This window comes from Psittacula echo (assembly GCF_963264785.1).
Source record: "Psittacula echo genome assembly, chromosome: 2".
Taxonomy (NCBI): domain Eukaryota; kingdom Metazoa; phylum Chordata; class Aves; order Psittaciformes; family Psittacidae; genus Psittacula; species Psittacula echo.
The window spans coordinates 4,626,280-4,648,299 of NC_137737.1; the positions used below are offsets into that span (position 1 = coordinate 4,626,280).

The following is a 22,020-nucleotide window of genomic DNA, read 5'->3' on the forward strand; positions in this document are numbered from 1 at the left end:
GAAATCAAAGTATTATCTTCCTTCTAATCTTTATCTAAAGCAGTTGAGCTATCATCTCATACCAGTCCTTTTTCAGGTAAAGGAATGAACCTATCCTCAGCCTGCTTTTTCTTACATATAACTGAGAGAATATGATCAAATGCCCTTTAACCCTCCCTTTGATAAGGTATAGACACTGAATTCCTTCAGTTCTTTGCTGTTGTTTTCCAATCTGTCATCCTCTTGCCTGTTCCCAAGAAACCTCTGTGATTTATTTCACTAGCTTTCGTGAACTGTGCTAAAACCAGGCGTTGCATTCTTGTTGTCATTCCAACAGTGCCAAATACAGGCATAATTTAGTATCTGTACTCGTAGTTTCCAGATTGTACTTTCAGGAAGGATATAAAGCATTTTGATTACAGTGTCATACTATCAGAAGCTCATTTAAAGGTGATTATTAGCCATGCCCTCAAATCCTTTCCACAACTTTGCTTCCTAGGAAAGAGTTTTTCCATCCCATTGCAAGGACGTGCTCCTGTGTCTGCTTCTCAAAGGAATGCAGAAAAGCTGGAATTCAAGAAAATACTTAAAACCTGCAAAGTATACCTCCTAATGTGACTATTTAAAATCCATTAAATAGCAAGAGAGCCTATACTCTACTTCAACCAGAAGCCATAGACTTGACTTAGAAATAATTAAATGAAGTTTTATGGTGTGCATTATGTAGAAGATGAGGCATCATGGCTGTAATAACTTTCTGCTATTACCACTTCTACTTAAAGCAAAACTAAGAGTTGGGAGCAATATTTTCAGTGCTTTTATGTTGCTTGAGTTAGATTTGATAGAATCATAGTGGAGACATTGTTATACTGCTGCTTAAGAACAGATATGTTACAATTCCCTCACTTTATTAAGCTTAGTTTAATGGAATTTTGAGTCAGTCACCTAGAAACGATTCTTTCCTGGCACAATGCAAATGTCAATACTCTCCCAAACCCCCAGTGATAGCAGTTTTTCTGGAATTGGAATTTGATTTTTGTTTGTTCATTTTTAGCTTCCCAGTGAAGATACTGAAATATTTGCAAGCTCCTCACAGTGCTTATCATTGCTGGTTCAGCTCTATGGAGGGAACAGTCAGGAGAGCATGTCTCCAGAAAACATGGACAGCTTTGCTGAAGTACTGAAGGCCAGGAAAGATCCACAACAACTGAAGCTTTTGTTGAGAATTGTGAAGAGACTGGTGAGTCAGCTTCTAAAGACTTTAAAATTCCACGTTTCTTTTATAGAATTGGATAATTTGGGGGCTGCTTTGTGCTTTCAGATTATAAAAAGAGTATAAATCAGTTTTGAAAAGAAAAAAAAATGTGAAAAGAAAAAAAATATGAAAATAAGCTGAGAAAGTTGGGGCTGTTCAGCCTGGAGAAGAGAAGCTGCGTGGAGACCTCAGAGCAGCCTTCCAGTGTCTGAAGGGGGCCTATAAGGATGCTGGGGATGGACTCTTGGTTAGGGACTGTAGTGATAGGACAAGGAGTAACGGGTTAAAACTTAAACAGGGAAAGTTTAGATTGGATATAAGGAAGAAATTCTTTACTGTGAGGGTGGTGAGGCACTGGAATGGGTTGCCCACGGAGGTTGTGAATGCTCCATCCCTGGCGGTGTTCAAGGCCAGGTTGGAGAGAGCCTTGGGTGACATGGTTTAGTGTGAGGTGTCCCTGCCCATGGCAGAGGGGTTGGAACTGGATGATCTTAAGGTCCTTTCCAACCCTAACTATTCTATGCATCTGTGATAGTTTATGTGAATTTAAATTTCATGTCTTTAAATTTCATCTAAGTTCTCTGGAGAAAATAGCCTTCTACACTTGAAACCTTTTCCAAAATGATTGTAGAATTTCTCTTCTTTCAGTTAACTTTTCAGCTATTTAAATAACTCTTGCCATTTATAGATTTGTTTAATACTGCAGCTTGGTGAAGCGTTGGAACAGTTCTCTGAATGCTTTCTCAAAAAACTGATCTGGAAGCAGTGAATAGCTGTTCAGAAACACTGTGCTTGATTTCATGGTAAATAAAATCCCATTTTGTACTTGAAATAGGTTTGTGGGTTGACTGTTGACTCCTCATTGTCACCAAGCAATAGGGACCACTTCTGGAGTGGTTGCAATGCAGAACGCCAATGAGCAGGAGTCATGCAAGGCCTTACTGTGGTGATGTTCTTCATGGTGAGTGGTTTCAGTTCTGTTATGCTCTGACATGAGGGCATGACAGTAGCATTGTGTCTTTCAAGTAGACTAGGTGGAAAACATTCTCTATCTGTAACATTCTCTTAGATAATACTGTGGGTTTTATCTTGAAGCATTGTGATAAGAAGCTTTGCCTGCATTGTCACCTTGTGTTGCTTGATTACTTTACCCTTTTCTTTCCAAGAGCAGAAGTTTTCAATTAAAAGAGGGTAACTTCCCCAGTGTAAGAGGCAGAAAGCGCTTGAATTCTGAAAGTGCAGTGCTACCTACTAGGGTAAAGCCATGATCAGTGGCAGCAGGAGTTAAGAGGAAGCAACTCTTTAGCTGTCAGGTTTCTCTCCTTTATTTTCTCATGTTCTTCGTGAAAAGAGAATTCTGGCAAAGATTTTTTTAAAGACACTTTGTACTTTTTAAAGAGACGCTTGTGCCTCTGCTTCTCTTTCTCTGTAGTTGTTGTGCTGCGTAGAACTGGCTTTTGCTTTGCCCTAAGAGCAATAAGAGCAAAGAGGCAACAAAGAGTGAAGAAAGGAAAGAGAAATGAGGCTGCAGTGTACATTTCTAGATTATTTAATTTCAGTATAGCTACAAACATCTTTCCTTCCATTTTGAAGACTATAGTTCAATAGTTGACATAGAGAGCAGGATATTTAATACAGAAACTTCTGTTGGCTACCTTAAAAGAATAAATTTATGCTATCACCTTTTGAATCTTGCAAATTCCTCTACTTTTAGATCTCCCCTTTATATACCAGTGATACTGGTACTTCTTATTAATAAGATCAGGCATAGATTTTAGATTTTCTGTAAGTATTTTAATGAGATCATAGGATTTCTTTTGAAAGCAGGGTTCATAGATAATTTGACAGATTATTTAACAAATTTTACATTATTTCTCTAAAATGTAAAAAGTCCTGTTCGTAGGAGATGATTATCTTGTCAAAACTGTCATAATCACAAAAGACATTGAAATAGAATCATATCTATTTAAGAAGGATTCAGCCCACATCAGCTGTTCATGCTGAATTTTATTGCCTAGAGCAGTGTTGTTCTTTTTTTAATATCTGGGCAATATTTTAATAGAGGGATCATTAAGTGCACCAATTTCCATTCTTGCCAATCAGTGCTCATACAGAGCATCTTTCCAGCCTGTGTTTACAGCAACTTGTTGGTACCAGCACAGGTATTATGTGAAGCTGGAAAGTACGAAAAGATTTCAATATGTTTATGCTATAAATGCACTGATAACATGTATTTCCAGAAGTAAGGAAAGGGCATAGCAGTATGACTAGTTAATTTGTCTCCATTTGTGTTTCATATGACTCTAGTGAGCCAATGCAGATGTCTCAATTTCAGAGTCTTCAAAGCAAGTGTAAGGTCATAGAATTTGTTGATGGACAAGATGACCTTACATTGATGAAGCGGGAACTTGTATCTATGTGTTGGTTTAATAGTGTTCATTCATTAAGTTTTGCCTCCTGTGTGTGTGGGGGGGAGAGGTTTGGACAAAATTGGATGTTTTTTTGAGTTTGTGGGGTTTTTTTAATGGTCATTGCCAACTTTGACAAGCAAATTGACTGCAGGGCAGTGTAAACTTCTTGCAACCCTTTCTTTGCCCATTTTTTGTCCTATGGTTCTGTTGTATTCATTTATTAAATGGAAATGAAGGTATAGGCCAGAGACAGGGTCGGGAGGGGAATATATCTTTGTGCAGACTTATTAATGGAATCACCGTGGACAGCCCTTTGTACAAGCTTTATTTTGCTGTAAAAGGCCAGGTTGGACAGAGCCTTGGGCTACATGGTCCAGTGTGAAGCATCCCTGCGCATGGCAGTGGGTTGGAACTGGATGATCTTAAGGTCCTCTCCAACCCAAACCATTCTATGATTCTATGAAAATAAATCATTAGAAGTGAAAACCAGAAAAAAAAAAATGCTTTGAGCTTTTGTAACTGTTTAAGTAAGAATCATTTAAAACTTTTTAAAAGGCCACATTGACTGTCTTTTCTCTTTTCCTTTTATAGTCACCTCAGCTTTCAAAGCTTTTGGCTTTGTCAAGCCCACATTAAGCAGTCTTTTTCAAGAATGTACTCTCACTGGCATAAATATAATGGACAGAAATGGAATAAAACTATTGAATCAAAGAAACAGGGTTTTGGGGGGGTTAGGGTTTTGTTGTTCTTTTTCTTTTTAGCCCTTTTAATAACTCATTCTGGTGCTTCATCTTGGATTAGACAGTACTGCTGTTGAGATATTCTTCATCTTTTTTAGCATTTGTGTAACCTATTAGTGGTGTCAGGAGAGTGATCTTGTCTCATTTTTTGGTTCTGGAAGCCTCTCCTGCCACACTTCATAGAAATCGATTCTTTTCACTTCTTCTCTTCTGGTGAAGATACAGAGCATCTTCTTGCGGTCCAGAAAAATCATCTAGAGTAATGCATTTCTTTCTGAAGTAGAAGAAATTTTCATTTGGGAAGCAAATAGTTCTATTTCCGCTTGCTTTACTAAGTAGTTTTTGATTTCTCTTTTTCCCCACAGGGAAAAGATCTACCTGACATCTCTATTTATTATCTAGTGTGAAATCTAATATATCTGGTGTAAAGGCAAGTAATTATCACCATAATTTTTACAGAACTAGCCAACATCTTTCCACTGGATGCATAATCACTGTGGAATTACAGCTGGGTACTCACATATAAAACATCTCAGCTTTCAAAACAGGAGAATACTCTTTTTTTTTATGCCATCTTATTAGAATTCTGACAAAAATGAGTAAGCATCAGGCTTTAACAGACAGTTCTGCACTCACTGAGGAGAATGAACTTTCATTCTCTGACTTTTACCCTGAGAATTTTTCAGAAAGGAAATTTGAATTTTACCTAAATCACTCTTTTTTAAAAATTCTGATTGTGTTTCTAGAACCTCATTTTCACTGTTTTCCATATCATAAGTGTCAAAAAGTTGTTCATCCTTTGGTGGTGAGCAGCTAAGACATTTAGGATGCCATCTGGGTGTCATATACCCTGTGGGGCTACATATATAACATTTCTCAAATTGCATTAGGCTGCATAGTAAAGGTGTTAAGCCTAGAATGACAATACTTGAGCTGTGGCAGAAGTCCATAACTTTCATTTATTTCACTGTAGGACTATTGAACATTAATTTACTTTCCCTGTTAGTTTAGGCCACGGCAATGGCATCATTGTATACCTGCAGGTGGATTTACTACCCAGTTTCCAATCAATTGAAGCCTGGGTCACTATGTCTAAAGTCTTGTGTCCCTAAGTATTTTTGTTATGTAGATTATTAATGATACCATCCTGATTTATTTATACAGATTTATATTTATACCATATTTATATAGAGATATGCTGAGTTCACATCTCTTGAATTGACAGCTGTGTGTTTGTATATTAAAATATATGTAAATATTTTTACTGCGATAATTCCCAGATTAGGTCCTCGTTATATTATTCACTGATCATGCATTATAAGAAAAGATGATATTTAGAGCTTGAGGAGATATTTAGAGCTTGAAGAGCGATACAGCCTGAGTAGCACAAACATTTGCTTTAGGGTTGCAGTTCTGCAGTCCCTCTGTAAGTCCAGCTTCTTGCAGGAGATTTGCTTCTCAAGAGATTCCCATAAGTATGTCTACAGGGAGCTTTCCTCAAAGAAGGTGAAGCAAAATGCCAAGGGATTTTCAGATAGCATCCCTTTAATGGCTTCAACTCTGAGGATTCAGTGCCACAAGGAGGTGCTTGTGTGGCAATTCCCAGTGGAGTCTGCTTTCCCAGTCTTACAAAGCTGCAGGAACCTGTTGGCGTATCTCCTGTGGAGAGATCAGAGCACTCAAATCATCTCAGTTAGCTGGAGAAAAACTTCTTTCTCTAATCTCAGTCTTTCATGTGTGCCTTTTCATTAATTTCATTGCTTATGAAGGTAATCCATAATATTCCATTGCTCTAAGGAGTAATTTTATGACAGAGATGCTTGTGAATACAGTATTGACTCGTGGATTGCTGACATTATAGGTATACTCACTGTAAATGCTTCAGTTCTTTTATGTATTTTTCCTAAATTATACATATTTTTAAAATCCAGATGACTCTTATATGGGTAATTTCTATCCCTCATTAGTGTTAATCTCTTATTTTCAAGCTGTAACCAAGCCTGCATCCCTCCTTTATAGACCATCTTCTGTTGGCTTCAGTCTAATAAAATAACGTCCTTGGGTAGGATGGGGTTTTTCATTAGACACAAACAACTTTAAGATCCCTTCCAAGAAGAAAAAGCTAATCAGCATGAAGATATATTATGCAGATCATGAACAGGATGGTTGCCTCAAAAGGCTTTGAAGCAAGTACATGGAAAGGATAATGCTTTTCTGCCCTTCCTGAGTGGGGGAATTGCTTCCTGATTCCTGAAAGGGGCAAGGGAGGTGACTCTCCTCCACTTCTGGGTTTTAGCCTAGTCACAAAGTAAGCTTTAAAGTATAGCCTTTTGAATCTTGCATAGGGTTTGACTGAAATACAGTCTAATGACATCTCTTTTAATAAACTTACGACATCCCTGATGAATATTAACAGTCAGCAGGCATATTTTTGAGTTAGAATCACTATGGCAGGCCATTGCCACTGGTGAAGCAGCCATATATTGACTTTACAGTGAAGAGTTAAGAAAAACTAGTTCAAATTACTCAGAAGATGAGTGCAGCCTCATCACAACTACTCTAACAATTTAAACAGTGATTTAAATAGAGTGATAGATAGACTAGATACGTAGTGTAATGTAAGGAAATTCGGCATTTAGGAGGCATAGTTCTGCAGCAGCCTGTTTGATGTCTGTTGTAGTGTATCTACACTGAACAGAGAAGTGAGCTAATATTAACTTACCTGAGTAATTTCTATTTTGGTTTTGCATCTCATTCAAGCTGTATTTTGAACTTGGGGTTCACTTTGTGATGTCATACAGGCTCTACCAAGTTCTCATGAGATATTGTTCTTTCACCATTAAACCCTGATGGAGATAGTTTTTTAAGCTCAGTGAAGCATTTTCAGTAGCAGTAAGAAGGAAAGCATTTGGGCAATGAAAGTGTCAAAACTGACTTATATTCCAATTTGTTGTCGGACACTGTAGGAGCAATACCAAGTCTTAAAATATGGATTATTTAGTTTACAATTATTTGTAATTAAGGATAACATACCTTTCCAAAAAGCACTTTTTTTGGAATAACAGGAAAATGTTGTTCATATGTCTGCTAATACTTAAGATACCCAGATATGAGAAGGATACTGTAGTTGGTTATCATTTGAGATCCCATAGCATTCTTTGTAGTACTATATATGGTTAATTTTAACCTCACTAATTACATTCTGTGTATTGAAATCCAGAACCCAAATTTTCAGTGTTTAGGTCTGAGAAGAATTTTAGTTCATAATGTAGAATGGTCAGCTTCTGTTTCACCTTAGAGACATGTGCATGTTTTATGGCTTGTGTGCCTGGCTTATGTAGCTTGTGAAGGGCTAAATGCAAGCTCATTTATACTGTGTGTAACTCGTGGAGTTTTCTGGACACTGAGTAGCAGCACAATAAGTTAGCACTGTCCTTGGCTTTCTCCTTTTTTGACATTTGCATCCTATGGTTTCTACTGGAGGAGAGAGAGGAATGTCTTGGTATTTAGACGTATACACTTGGTGAGAGCGCTGAAAGAATCTTAATAGCCCTTTTCTGTTTCAGATTAGCCTTCCTTTTAATTTACCTCTTTGAATTTTACAATGTCTTTCTTTCAGTTGACCAGAATTCTTAAGCAAAGGATTCTAAAGTCATATATTGATGGGTTTTTTTCCAGTATTTATGTCTTATGAAATGAAACAGAACAAGTTTCCATGGGCAAGTCTCAGTCACTGATGCAGTCTCTGGAATTATGTTTCCCTATCTTGTCACTTTTGATCCTGTGCAGAAGTTCTGTGGCTGATACCAAATTGCAGAAAACTTGGCTATTTTTCAGCCCAAAGCACTGGATGGTACAGGAATGCTCTGATTGTTTCTTCTCATAGAAAAGGCAAATGCTTAAATCTCCATAAGATTGTCCAGGCTCACGGGATCACTTATTTCTGGCTGTGTCAGAATCCTCTTCTGCTGTGTGAATTTTGTACTTCATTGACTGTGCTTGCTCTAATTCACTTTATGCAGTATAATTTGTGTCTCTGTGTACGCATAACCATAAACACGATGTGTTTTCTTTATGTCTGTGATTCGGGGTGTTCTTAACTCAGTGTCAAGAAATTCTTAGTAACTGGGAGAATTAAACTTTTATTTGAATTGGATCTAAGTTGAGATGAGTTTTTCCAGCTGATCACTGGAGTCCCCAAGCCTGTTCTATTAAAAATACTAGGGTTTGTATAACCTGTGATAAATCAGAGCATTAAGTAGTGGTACATTAAGTCAGATGTTGAGGAGTTTTTATGCAATTAATTTACCATTTGGGGGATATATAGGAGTTTGTCTAGCTTAGAAGCTTTAGGTTAAGGAAGTATTTACTGGGGCTAATAACTTTTGATGTGATTTAGGTCCTACCTTCTTGCAGCTGGTGGTATGTCTGGAATACCCATGGTTATCTTAATCCAGAGGTGCTGGTTTGGTTTGTGCATTTACACCCCTGCAATGACTAATTTGCTGACAGGGGTTTTTACTGTAGCTGTGAAGTACTTTCTCCTTATTGAAGAAAGCACACTATCCTTCATCTTGTATTTCCACCACACAGACAAACACCTGCTTTGCTAGCAAATCATATATAGTCTTCTCCCACTCCCAACCGTGAAGTTCACACAGAGGCCAATTTTAATGGCTTTCCTTCATTTTTCTTCAGGCTTGGTTTTATGCTGACAACTTTCTAATATATATAGCTGGATGCCTCCTACTTTTGCTTTCTGCCTGGTCCTAGCAGCTTTATGTTCCATGTTACTCACCTACCCTCATAAATGCCTGTGATGTTTAATATTTGCAAAATATTCCATGGTCCTCCGATAAGGAATAGTAAATATCAAGAATATTTTGCTTAAAAGGACCCATCAACACCACTTAAATAGGATTAAATTATTACAAAGATTTTCTCATTCTCATTTTCTGCCAATGTTGATACCAGGTTACACGCATTTGCAGGTTCTGAAGCATTAATGGGAGCGTATGAGCAGTCATTGCTACTTCCATTATTATAACTGAATTGTATTAGTGCTTATAGACTGGGACCTCATCGTGGTAAGCTCAATACAAGCACAGTAAAAAGTAATTTCTTGCTCCAGAGAGCAATCCAGCTTGTTTCCTGTATTGAAAATAAGATCAAGGGATTGCCTGAAATTGACTCTCCCTAATAAGAAATAATTTCACACAAAGACGACCATGCTGGATAAAACAGATTCTTGGGCAATGTTCAGTTCTGTGCAAACAGGAATGGGAGTTTTAACTAGTTGCTCCTGATTATTAATACAAAAGTATCTTCATTTTATTCCAAATTTAAATGCTTATGTTCACAGAGGCATTTGAAAGTCTTCAGTCTTCATATAGTCTTCATGTGAGGCTGTTACCATAAACTAAGAGAGCTTTGAAAGATTTTGGTTGCCCATGTTGTGATGCAGTTATGCATAGATACCAGGTTTACTGGGTTTTATATAATAGTATTTTAGCAAATTCATATTGCAAACCCTTCAACAAATCCTCCCTTTTTTATTACATCTGTCCTCTTAAACTCAGTCTCCTTGCTGACAAGTTTATTGAGGGTAAAATAGTCTGTTACATTTGAGCATGGAAGTAAAATGTTAACTGCCATGTACCAGGAGGAATTCTAATGTAGATTCGTGGCTGGAAAAGAGTGGTCCTTCCTTTGACTTCTAAATCACCTAGTATTGGACCATTAGAGTAAGAGGTCTTCACATACCCTCTTTGTTAATCCCCAGTGCTCCCTTATTTTCCTTGCCAATGTTTCTATTCATGGATTTTTAAAATACATTCTAAGTTCTGCACTTTAACGTGGCATCTGAAAACCAGTGACTGGGTTTCACTTTGTCTAGATCCTTACCCTCTTCATCTTCTAAAGCTGGAACACTGCTGAGAAGCTGGTGATTTCAAAAGCCTTGCCAGGAGTAAATCTGCAGGTCACACAGAGCTTTATTCAATAGTCTGTGTGTCGATGCTGATACATAGCTGGACTGCTTAAAGGGGTATATTGTAGGGGGAGAGTATGTTTACCAGGGAAATAGTGGAATCACCATTCCTGGAAATGTTCACAAACCATGTAGATGAGGCGCTAAGTGACATGGGTTAGTGGTGGCCTTGGCAATGCTGGGATAAAGGCTGGACTTGATGATCTCATGCATTTGATGGTTGGTTGACATATTTGTTAACAATAAGGCCGTACTTTTAAAGTTCTCCAACAGAGGGCCCATGCTGACATACGGCTTCTCACTGACAATTAGAACCGTATCTGGACTTTAGGAACATGGTGCTGTGCAATTTCAGATGACTCTGCCACTCATGTAAGTGTCCTGAAACAAGGTTGTGTTTAAAAACAGCATTTGCGTGCATTAAGGGTTAGGCTTTCATGAGATTTCTACAGTAACTGACCCCTCTCCCCAAGTTCAAACAGTGATTCAGTTCAGCATCTTCAGTGATGAAACCTCCACATTTTAGATTATGAAGACTCTGCTAGTTAAACGTTTCTAAAGTGCCTAGTGCTGTCACTTTTTTAAACTATTAAAATACAATGGTTTTATATGAACATCATTATGAATTTATAACAAATGAATTTGTGGTGATGCAGTGTTCTATGGGCTTTGAATTACTGTCCTAAATTTCACACAGCAGACACTTTTCTCTGAGATGAAATACCTAGCTGATGAGTTCATATGATGTGGTATAGGAATATCTCATAATTTGCATACCAGCTCTACTCTGCTTAAACATCTTGCTGGTTTAGACTGTTCAGGAGGCATTTTAAGAGCAATGAAGTTTACATACCATCCTTAGTCTTGTCAAAACAAAGATGGCTACCTAAATCCTCTAATATCAGTACTAGTACTTCTTCCAGAAATGTATAGTGTTCATTTAGAAATGGATCAACAGAAGGATGTGATTTTATAGTATCAAATAGCTCCAATGATTTAAAATTCATTTTTAAAGGAAATTTTCTGGGGTACTTAATTGCAGGAGTGCTGCTGTAGAGCATAACCCCAGTATACATTGAAAAGTCAAAATGGGATGTTCCATAGTGCATAATATTGTACCTTGTGGATGGAAAGTTCATCTTTATGCTGTAAATGCTGCGTAATTGTAATGAACAGACTTACTGCATATTAGAGTTGCATCAGAAAAAGATCATTTATATTAATGGAGTCACCGTCCCTGCAAGTGTTCACACACCGTGGAGATGCCCTCAGCGCCATGGGTTAGTGGTGGCCTTGGCAGTGCTGGGCAATGGTTGGACTTGGACGATCTTGAAGATCTTTTGCAACCTATTTGATTCTGTGATTCCATGTGAGGTATATGTGATGTGGGGTATGCATATCAAACAGTGGAGTCCAGCAGACTAATCATTTAAACAAATTACAATTATTTGTAACTGCAGTTTACTGTTGTCCCATTTCATCGCTGAAAAAATGAAAGAATCAAGGTGGAATACCTTGTTCTCAGTCTGACTGAATGCATCCTTTGTGGCTTTTCATGCAAAAGGCCAGCGTTTCCAGGGAAGGGCTGGGACAGGGCTCGCTGCAGCCGTTTCCTCTGCAGTGGTCTTGGAGAGATACAGAGGCAGGGTTTCCCATGGGAATCTAGGCTCAGTGCTGCTCCTGAGTGCTGGAGCAAGAGAGCTCACTGGTAAAGCAGCATTTAGTCAGCCCTAACATTTTAACCAAGATCTCTTAGTGAGTTCCTGAGTGTTGCTTGTTTTCATTACAGCAAGTCTACACAAGGCAGATTAGAGTTAAGACCAGTATCTTTTACAATTGAGTCATTCCCGTGGAAATGAGTGTATTTACATATCCTCATACTGCTGCTTTTCTTCAGAGTACCGCAAGCATTTGAATGCTATAATGCGTGATTTTTAGCAGATGTGATAAAATAATGAGTTTACATAAAGCATAAAAGGAATCACTGTTTATTAAGCTCAGGGCCCTCTTCTGTCATTTTAAACCATTAGTGCAGCTTATGTGTTTGCAATATAAAGGGAGGTGTATTCACCAAATGGCACACAATATTTCTTTGCAGAGTCCAGAGCTATAAGATGGCTAAGAGTAATTCATGCCCCATACATCAGTGAGTTATATGTGGCCCTGACTCTGCTAATAGAAATAGAGCAATATTTCTTTTAGTTTGATGAAGAAAAATCTTATTGCTGCAAAGCAAATTACATCTGTCATTGGAAGACTTAAATAATAGGCCCTCAGGATTGCTGGAGTGGACTGTTGCTCCACCAAGGAGCTCTGATGACACCAGAGAGAGATGCTCATGCAATTTATTCATGTATTGTAGCTCCAAAATGGAACACATATTACATTTTGAAGGTGATGTTATTTAATAATGAATGATATTTATTTTAGCTTCTCCTAGTCTCTGTTTCACCTTCACCATTATATTCGTTAGGCTCCTTTTCTTGGCATGTCTTTTATTATACAACTCCACCTCTAGTTGTATGATTTGAATTCTTTGCTCGGTTCCTGAACCAGAAGCTCCTGGTTTTTTCTTGACATTTATTTATTGTTTTCTTTTAAATGAAACTGAAAGCTTTGTAGGAATTGATGTTGAAAACTAGAGGAGCAGGAATGTCAAAATGCCTACTCTCATCTTACATTTTGACCACTACAGGTTTTAACAAGATCCTTTTCCCCTCCTTGCAGCTTCATACTTCAATTTTGCATAACTGTTTATGATCTCAGGAATGCATAATTACATTAGCATACTGTTATGTGCTTGTGTGTGTACATCTATTAGGCTGTTCTGTAATCCTTTAACATTTTCTCATTAAACTATAGCTTATGTTTTAGCATTTCCATCTACATAATGGTTAGAGGATTTTTAAATGACTAGGAATTAAAATACCTTAATTGTCCAAATTCAGTTGCGGAGATTCCAAAGAAAATCTAATTTCCTGAAAGTACTTAGTGGTTCTGAATATCAGGCCTACAAAAAGCTCTGATTTGGCATCCCAAATCACTACGTACTGTAAGTCCTAGCAAAAAGATATTTATTTCTCTTACAAAAGGATTGAAAGAAGAGACGAAAGAAGTAACTGGGGAACAGAAATTCTATAGTATTCAATAGAATTCTACAGTATTTTGCTTTAAAAGTTTTAATTCCAATTGAGTTTAAGTTGTACATTTCAAGTACAATGAAATGAGTGAAATAGGATGCTGTGACATGAGACTAATCTATGTGGGAAGCCTAATAGTCTTCCTAAACACAAAACTAGCACCAGTAGTTTTTTGGCTTTTAAATCTTGCATCCATGTCTTTTTCCTCGCTCCCTTTTTAACAATCTGTTTTAAATGGGAGATAAACCTGGTAATGATCTGATCAAGTTTTTGACCCACAAAGTTCAAATGGCTTTGAACCGAATTTGCCCATCTCTACTAGAAAACAGTAGCAGCCAGGCATCAATCTGCCAAGGTATTTTTATTCAGCTCTTGCCTTCTACCTTGTAGAACACTTCAGGAACGTAAAAAATGAATATATTTCTGGTTGAACTTGGATGAGAAGGTAGAATGCAAATGTAATCATGCTGACAGTGATTTAGTGACCCTGGGACATCTGGGAGTAAGGCAAGGTGCAGAGGACAGTGGGAAGATGTGGATTGGAATGTGAAAGAAGCAGCATTGACTGCTGATGAATATGTGTGTGTGAGAAAAAAAATAGCAATGTCTTGAAATGATTAGAGGTGAGAAATATAAAGCAGTGATGAACATTAGCTCAATGTCACAGCAGTCCTGAATGTATTTCCCAAACAATATGAAGCACATTGGATTTTGAGGCTACTGAATGTAGGGATTTTAGTCTGATAGGAATCCTGTGTCCTGCTCTGCACAGCCTGTGGCCTCTATAGCACTGCTTTGATCCAGCTCCCCACCAATTTATAGGAGTTCAGCTTGCAGCCTCTCTGTTCCAGCAGAGAGGAAGGAAAGAGGAGGTTGCACTTCTCATGTACCTTTCTGTTCCCTCTGATGGACAGGGATGTATCTCCCACTCTTCTGCAAAGAAAATGAATCAGACCTGGAGTGCTGTGTTATAATGTCCATAGTGGGGAATGTCCTCCAGCAAAGTTGTGTGCATTCAGGAAGACTGTAGGGAGAGAGAAGGTGCATCAAAGCCACCATGTATTGTAGTATTAGATGAAGTCTTTTAGGGATGTTTTCTAGCCACAATCACATTATTAGTGAGAATAGAAAAGTTTTGGCAACCTTATTTAAACCCTCATCCATAAGATGAGGAAGTGATTGTCCCCACTGGTGGGGCCCCACCTCAAGTGGGGAGTAGTCTCCATACCCCCCAGCCTTCCATCAACCCTGTTGCTCTGCAAGGCAGCTGCTGCAAACACACTAGCCCAGTGTGCTTAAGCATGCAGGTTCCTCCATGGAGTTGGGGCTGTGCTGCAGCTGGACCTGATGCCACACTTGCAGCACAGAAAGTATCATAGAATCATAGAATAGCTTAGGTTGGAAGGGCCTTTCAAAGGTCGTGTGTGTCTAGGGCCCACCACATAATGCAATCACCACCTTTGTGTCTCAAGCTGTATGTTTCTATGGCACTCAGTGCGGTATTGATTTTGGCTGGAAACTGAAGACATGTAACTAAGAAGGATTAATCAGACAAAAAGAGTGAAAAGGAAAAGAAGCAAGTATGTAGCACTTGAGTGGTTCAAAAGGTCCTTTCTTCTTAGTCATTCCCTGGACAATATTCTTTTAGATAGAATCATAGAATCAGGTTGGAATACACCTTTAAGCTCATCAAGTCCAACCTTTACCCCAGGGCTGCCAAGTCCACCATTAGGGGCTTCATGCTGTATCTTGCCATCAGTCAGATCTAAAATAACTTTGTCAGACTGGTACAAATGACCAAACAAACGTTTCCTAATGCCTGCTGTAGAACAAAGGACAGAAGAGAAAGGAAATTTGTAGCCCATATTTAATTATATATTAATAGGTGTGAGAAAGCCAGCCCTTATATTCAATGATGGTGCTGGAGTTGCACATTTTGGCTTTCAGTTCACCAGTACAACCATGCGGAAGAAAAATTTAGGGAAATGGGTTATCTATTTCTTACATAATTAATATAGTAATAGATCTAATGCTTGGAATATTGAGATGTCTGATGGGAGAGCAGTCCCAGCCTTCATATAAAGCTAGAAAAATCAAATAAAGAAAACTATAATGTTTTCTGCCACTGAAATGGCTCACTGAAAAAGCTCATTAGTTTTGTGTTATTTTCCTGACATTAATCTTTTCACTAAAGCCATGTGGGTGAAAATAGAGAGGTAATTAGCATTAGCCCATTTCTGAGAAACTGCTAGTGACAGAAGCTTATTTACCGTTGTGTACAATTAAAATACGATGTGAACACATGAGAATTTACAGTAAAACAAGACTGCAGCTTGTCAGCAGTTTCCTTTGTTCAGCTGGGTGTTTATTAGGCTACAACTGCTCACCTACTTTTATATGACTTTATAATAATAGTAGCAACGTCTTCATTATTGGAGATGTCTAAGCCAGTCTGCACACTATACAAAGAAAAAAATATACCTGACATAATGTTTGTTAAAGAACTCAATCTGGAAGTAAGACTATATGCCAACAAACAAACAAAAGAAGACCTTGTCTTTTTATTGTTGGGGTTTGGTTGGGCTTTGGGGTTTTCATTGCTGTTTTATTTGGTTTGGGGTTTTTATTCCTTGTAGTAAGTGTTGTTTAGCACCTAAGGTGATTTATGTACATCATTTTGCTGTTTTATTTGGACAACTTCAGTGCATCTACAAAGAAACAACTTGAGACCTGTCAGAAAGAAAAGCACATGCATTTTGTTTTTCCTCATTCTGTCATTCTGCAAAGTGACTTCTGTGGTATAATAGTTGGTCTTAGTTTATGTATTTAAGGATCTTTGGGACTCGTAGTCCTGTTATTAAGAAGGTCAGCTTTAAGTTCCTTGGCGTAGATAAATTGAGGGGGGAGGTCACAGTGAAATACCCACACCCTTTTCCACCTGCTGTAAGTGGATGGGTAGTATTTCAGAGCCTACAAAGAGGAAAGCAAACATTTCAGCTGTCATTAGTCTCCTGACATGCAGCATCCTGAAGGAAAACAAGGCAAGCTTCAGTGTCCTTGTTTCTCTCTGGCCTAGAGATGTGATCAAGCGTAGAGGAAGCGTCAGCAAGTCCCAATAAGAAGTAGTAAAAAAGAGTTCCATGAACCTTCCTGCTTTCTAAACTGAAAGGTTTGAGCTTTCAGGAGTAAAATAGGACTATCATGTCTTCAGCGTGCTTAGGGAACATAGCAGCACTATTAACTTCTGCTACGATGGTTCACATTGTTCTCCAAAACAGTGAAAATACTGGCCCTACTAATGTCATATATCTTTTTTTGCAGTTACTATGTGCAAGCCTAGCTATCATATGACCTTTCTGAGAAGATAGCTATTGACTTGCACAGCGTTCATGCTGACTGCATGTCCCTTCTGGTGGTGGTGTTATTTTTGTCTAGAGGGTTTTATTTCTCATACTCAGCACTATGCACTCACATAGAGTTGTAGCCCATGACTACAGAATCTTAGTCAGGTTTTCTGGAGCAGAAGCAGGATGGATGGATGGACGGACAAACAAGCGAGCGAACAAGGACTTTGGTCATTACCAAAATTAAGACCTTATACATATGCTTCAGGTTCATTAACATGAACAGAAAGACCTGTGCTTAAGTGGTTTTTTGTGGCTTTTCTGATGGGAAGCAAAATCTTCTTTCTTCAGTTTGCTAAAAAAAAGCCCTTTACATCCCACCACCCTGCTTGTTACTTTAGCTACAGATGGAAAAGCAGCAAACTCTTACCTGTTTGGGATGTGTTCAGTGGACTTACAATGGTAACCAGCCCAGAATGTGCAGCAATTGAATGCTTCCTGCCACTTTCAGTGTGCACTGTTTAAATCACTAGTAATTTTTTCTGTTTGGGAGTTGATGAGGGCTATTTCCTTGCTGTCTGTTACCTCTGCTGTGATTTCCTTTGGAGAAAAGTTTCCGAAGTACCATGAAGTCTCACTGTCCTGTATGAATATGTAAATTCAGTTTGAATGCCAAGGCAAGGGGCACTTAGAACTGTGGTCTATAGTGATTTTAATGACACATTTCTGTTATTTCTTTTTACCTAAATGTGATATCGGTGACACTGATTTAAATGGGTTATGCTCTCATAAACTATACTTTCATTTACAGTAAATAATTTATGTAACAATATCTTGATACTCTAACACAAAATACATGTTGTTGCTAGTAAAGTAATTGCAGGTGTCGATAACTTTGTAGAGTCATACCACATAATGCATAATCAGTTCCTTCTAGTAGTTTCCTAATTCATCCCTAGTCTCAAAGCCATCAGGCTGAATATGTGGGTGGAAACTTCTGTGTGACACTGTCAATGGTTTGCCCTCTGATGGCGTTTTTACCTTTGCAGCTTTTGCTCAAATCTGGTTATTAACTTTAAAACATGGACCCACCTCATAATGATCATTATACACTCCTGTGAAGTCACAAAGGAAAAAAAGGCACAAATGTTTTGATGTTCTCACATTTGCAAGCCAAGGTTTGAAAAAAATGTAGTTTTAACATTGTAGAAATTGCTCAGTAATGACAGTTTAATCAGAGGGTTAAAACTGTGATCTAAAGCAAAGAAGGAAGAAAGAGGAGAGAGACAAGATAAGAACAGATAGAAATATCACTATCAGCATCTGAGCTTAACCTTGGATAGCAGCATTACTTGGGAGGGATTGTTGCTATCCCTTCAGCATACAGAAATGGGATGGGTATGATACTCAAAAGGTGCACTTGCACCCTGCAGTCTTCAAAAGAAGAAAACCGACGATATAGTATCGTTGAAACCCAGGGAGAATTAGACTTAGTTCTTGAAAGCTTGAATTTCAAATAGTGTTAATGAAAATGGATCTACTGTCTTTTACTTCTCAGTGAGATTAATACATTTTCTTTTATATTTTTATTCTGTTATAGTGATTTCTTTTTAACTCTTCAAAATGTACCATGTAGCTGATGTTGATTGGTGTGCTCAGTGTACTAGAAACATAGATGAGGGAGCAAAGTGATAAGCTGTTATAAAAAGTTTCATGCACATCTCCCAGGCAACTCACTCAGCCTTCAGTTATGTGCATGATTAGAGTGGCACTGAAGAGGGAGTCTATGCAAACATTTTTGTTTGTGTATTTATTCTGGTTCACATTAATCTACTCAATTTCTTACTTTTTGGTGTGGATGAACAATCATAGAATCCCAGACTGGTCTGGGTTGGAGAGGAACTTAAAGCTCCTCCAGTTCTGACCCCCTGCCATGGGCAGGGACACCTTCCACTAGACCAGGTTGCTCCAAGCCCCTGTGTCCAACCTGGCCTTGAACACTGCCAGGGATGGGGCATTCACCACTTCTTTGGGTGAATCATATCAAAGCAAAAGTCAGATACTGTCTTCAAATGTTTTGGCTCATTGAAGATGCAGTTAAGGAGACTTTGGTTCAAACTTGGGAACCGGTAATGAAACTCAAAGCCAATATTTATTTTCTTACAGCTCTTGTGGAACCAGCAATGAATATTGATAGAATGTAATGTAAGTCAAATAAATCTTTTGCAGTGGCCATTTGTAAAACAAGTAGTGTTTCTCCTTACTGAAGCTGATGTCTGTTAGGCAAACTGTTTTCATGCAAGTATGAAAAGTTTCAAGAAAGGAAATGATTGGTTTTATGACAGCTTGTATTTTTAGCATCCTTTTTAATTTTGAATGGCAGAATAGTAATTGTGGTGTTGTAATCCATCCTTTAAAAATGTTTAAGATAAGAGATGTTCCTGTTATGTATCTTACTGCTGAAGCTTTCTGCCTTGACTTAGCTGTAAAGCTGAACACAGCTTTATGGAAAGAAAATATTTAGGGTACATGTTTGAATTTGGCAAGTCAGCCTTCCTAATTTGACAAACCCTGATTTTTATGTGTGTTTAACTAGCACTGGTTTATTGATCAAACAAAAAGACTGGGAAGAGAAAGGGAACAGCCCAAATGAAGTGTAATTGGAGGGAAAGAGTTTTAACAGAAAGGAGAGAGTTTTAATCCTCAATTAAAATTTTATTTCCTTTTTATATGTATTTTAAACATTTATCCATGTGAAATTCAGTCAGATTTTAAGCAGAAGTGTTTTTAGAAAAGATGTGCTAGGGTGCCTTGTGCAAAAGGTTAAGACTTTCAAAGCTTGGTTCTTGATTGGTTTTGTTCCATTAGTGTTATTGCAGTTCTTATATCAAGGAGAACACACTTCAGCAATTAATCTCTGTTAATAATTAGGTGGATCTTCAATATCTTTCAAACTCTCTTTTCTATTTCTATTGTTAGTCCAAAAAAGGTCGCTTGTTTCTCAATTAACTTTTGAGGGCTTTAACTAGCAGATTCTAAGCAAAATGAGTTATTTGTATATGTGCTGATGCTACTGCAGGTACAAACTGTAGAGGTTATTGGGTTACTGATAGGATAAAATTTCTCTGTGGTGTCATTTGTCTGGTTATCAGAGATATTTCTGTGTAATATCACTATTTAACTGAGGCAATTATTTGAAACCGCCTGTATGTTCCATTCAAGGTGATAAGCAGACTTGTTTATTCAGCTATTTCACCCTCTTGTAAACCAGTAAATAAGGTTTCTTCTTGCCTTTAAACATAAAGTATCTAAGTATTTAGCATAAACTTCTAGCTGTGACACAAGTGCTGACTAATCCTAGCAGTGGATGGCAATCCACAGTGCAATGTACAAGGAAGGGCACTCAGCATCCCTCTAGGACCACCAACTTGCACATGACATATTTCTTGGGGTAACCATGTGTTAGAGCTGTCTGTGGGCCACAACTGGCCTGTTGTTGCTGCAGAGATTTTTCAGATGGCTACAGCTTGTTGTATTTTCCAGATTTAATTAGAGAAGAATTGTCCAGAGTGCTACAGGCACTACACGTTATGACAACATATTGCAGCTTTGAGAAGTAGCAAAGGATCTTTTCTAGGCTTGGTTAAGACAACTGTTATGGGAATATGTAACCAGTTTTAGACTCTGCCTGCAGACACAGAAAGCTGTGAAAACAGCACATCCTTGGGAATAGTGGGATTGAATTGTGTGTATCAGCATCCCACTGCTGTGCACCACGTGTACATGAAAAAGCATGTCTTCAGTTGTGCAGCCTTTCCTTAGGCTTCCTGGATAGAGATAGACCAGTACAATTCCAAATCTGAGCACAGCCCTCAGAAAAAGACTCAATTCAGCTGCTTAGCTTTCTAATGCCTTAGTGGTGGGCCGTCACTAGAGGAGAATGAAGCAGCATGATTAATGTGTGAAGAAAGAAGAAGATGACTGCTTGCTGATTCACCCTTTATTGCTTTTGGATGACAAACAGGGTCTTATTCAAGAGTTAAAGTTTTTATTTCTGAGACTTCAGATTGGGTCAGTCCCAAGCCATCATTGGCTTCTGACCCATCCAAGTTTTATTCTTCTTCGTTACAAGTAGTCTTATCTATTCCAAACATGCTAAATATGAAAGGTTATTTTTAGCCTTTAACCTGCTCCATTTTCTGCTTAGAAAAGTGCATCTGATTTGGTTCTTGTTAATCTCGCTTCAAGCATTTTTTACTTCCTTACCTTTAGAGCCTTGCATTTTTCAGAAGAAGCTATGAATTTCAGCCACAAAATAATTTTAAAGTGGTATTACATACTGAGGCTGCTGCCAATTGGTCTGATAATGGCAGAATATTTTACTCAGTAAATTTTGGTTGCTTTAGCCAAGATGGCTATGGTAGAATTGGAAATAAAATGCCTGATTCATAATCCTATAATGTGATTATAGAACAGAACTGCAGAACATAACCCTACATTAAAAGGAAATTTAGAGCAATTTAGATTAAGAGGGGTGAAAAAGGCATACAAGAAGGTGTTAAACTGGTGGTTATAGAATACTAATCTTTATAGAATAGATGCTGTTGGACATCAAGTGTTCTCAATTTACTCATTGGAAAACTATTGGCATGCAAAGAGATGAAGCTTAGCACTAGACAAAGAAAGGCTGAAGAACTCATATAAATTACCTAAGTGTTAGTGACACAGCAGAGCTGCACCAGTTTGGACAAGGTAGAAAATGTTCTGCTGTATTAGTCCAAAAATGCCAAAACTTCTGTATCATATTGAAGGTAGACCTTGGCTTACTCACTGCTTTGCTTCACTGGGCCCACAAGCTCAGCATTCCTAATTTTCAGATATACAGACAAACTGCTACTTCATAATAATGAGAGAAAGCTAAGACAGGTTCTAGTAGGGTTTGCTGTATTTAGAAGTGCATTGTGAATTTCCACCTTCCTCCCAGTATTCTGTATCACAGATTTGTAAACTGAAAACATACAATAGGTCTATAATAGGGTTTTAAATGTAAAAGGCTGTTGTGTTTAATGTTTTTAACATTAAACATTTAATAATAAGCTGTTTAAATGTAAAACAGCTGTTGTGCTACTTTGGTTGATGAAGCAAAATGGGAATTACTGAAG

The 22,020-nt window shown here is 38.0% G+C and overlaps 1 protein-coding gene across 1 annotated transcript in view; it reads left to right on the forward strand.

The window, feature by feature from the left end:
• ULK4 (unc-51 like kinase 4) overlaps positions 1-22,020 on the forward strand; it is a gene marked incomplete at both ends in the record, with an annotated part of 202,619 nt that overhangs the window by 144,373 nt on the left and 36,226 nt on the right. The window contains one exon of the mRNA XM_080611269.1: positions 1,034-1,219. Coding sequence (XP_080467395.1) covers positions 1,034-1,219 — 186 coding nt within the window. The remainder of the gene's footprint in view (positions 1-1,033; positions 1,220-22,020) is intronic.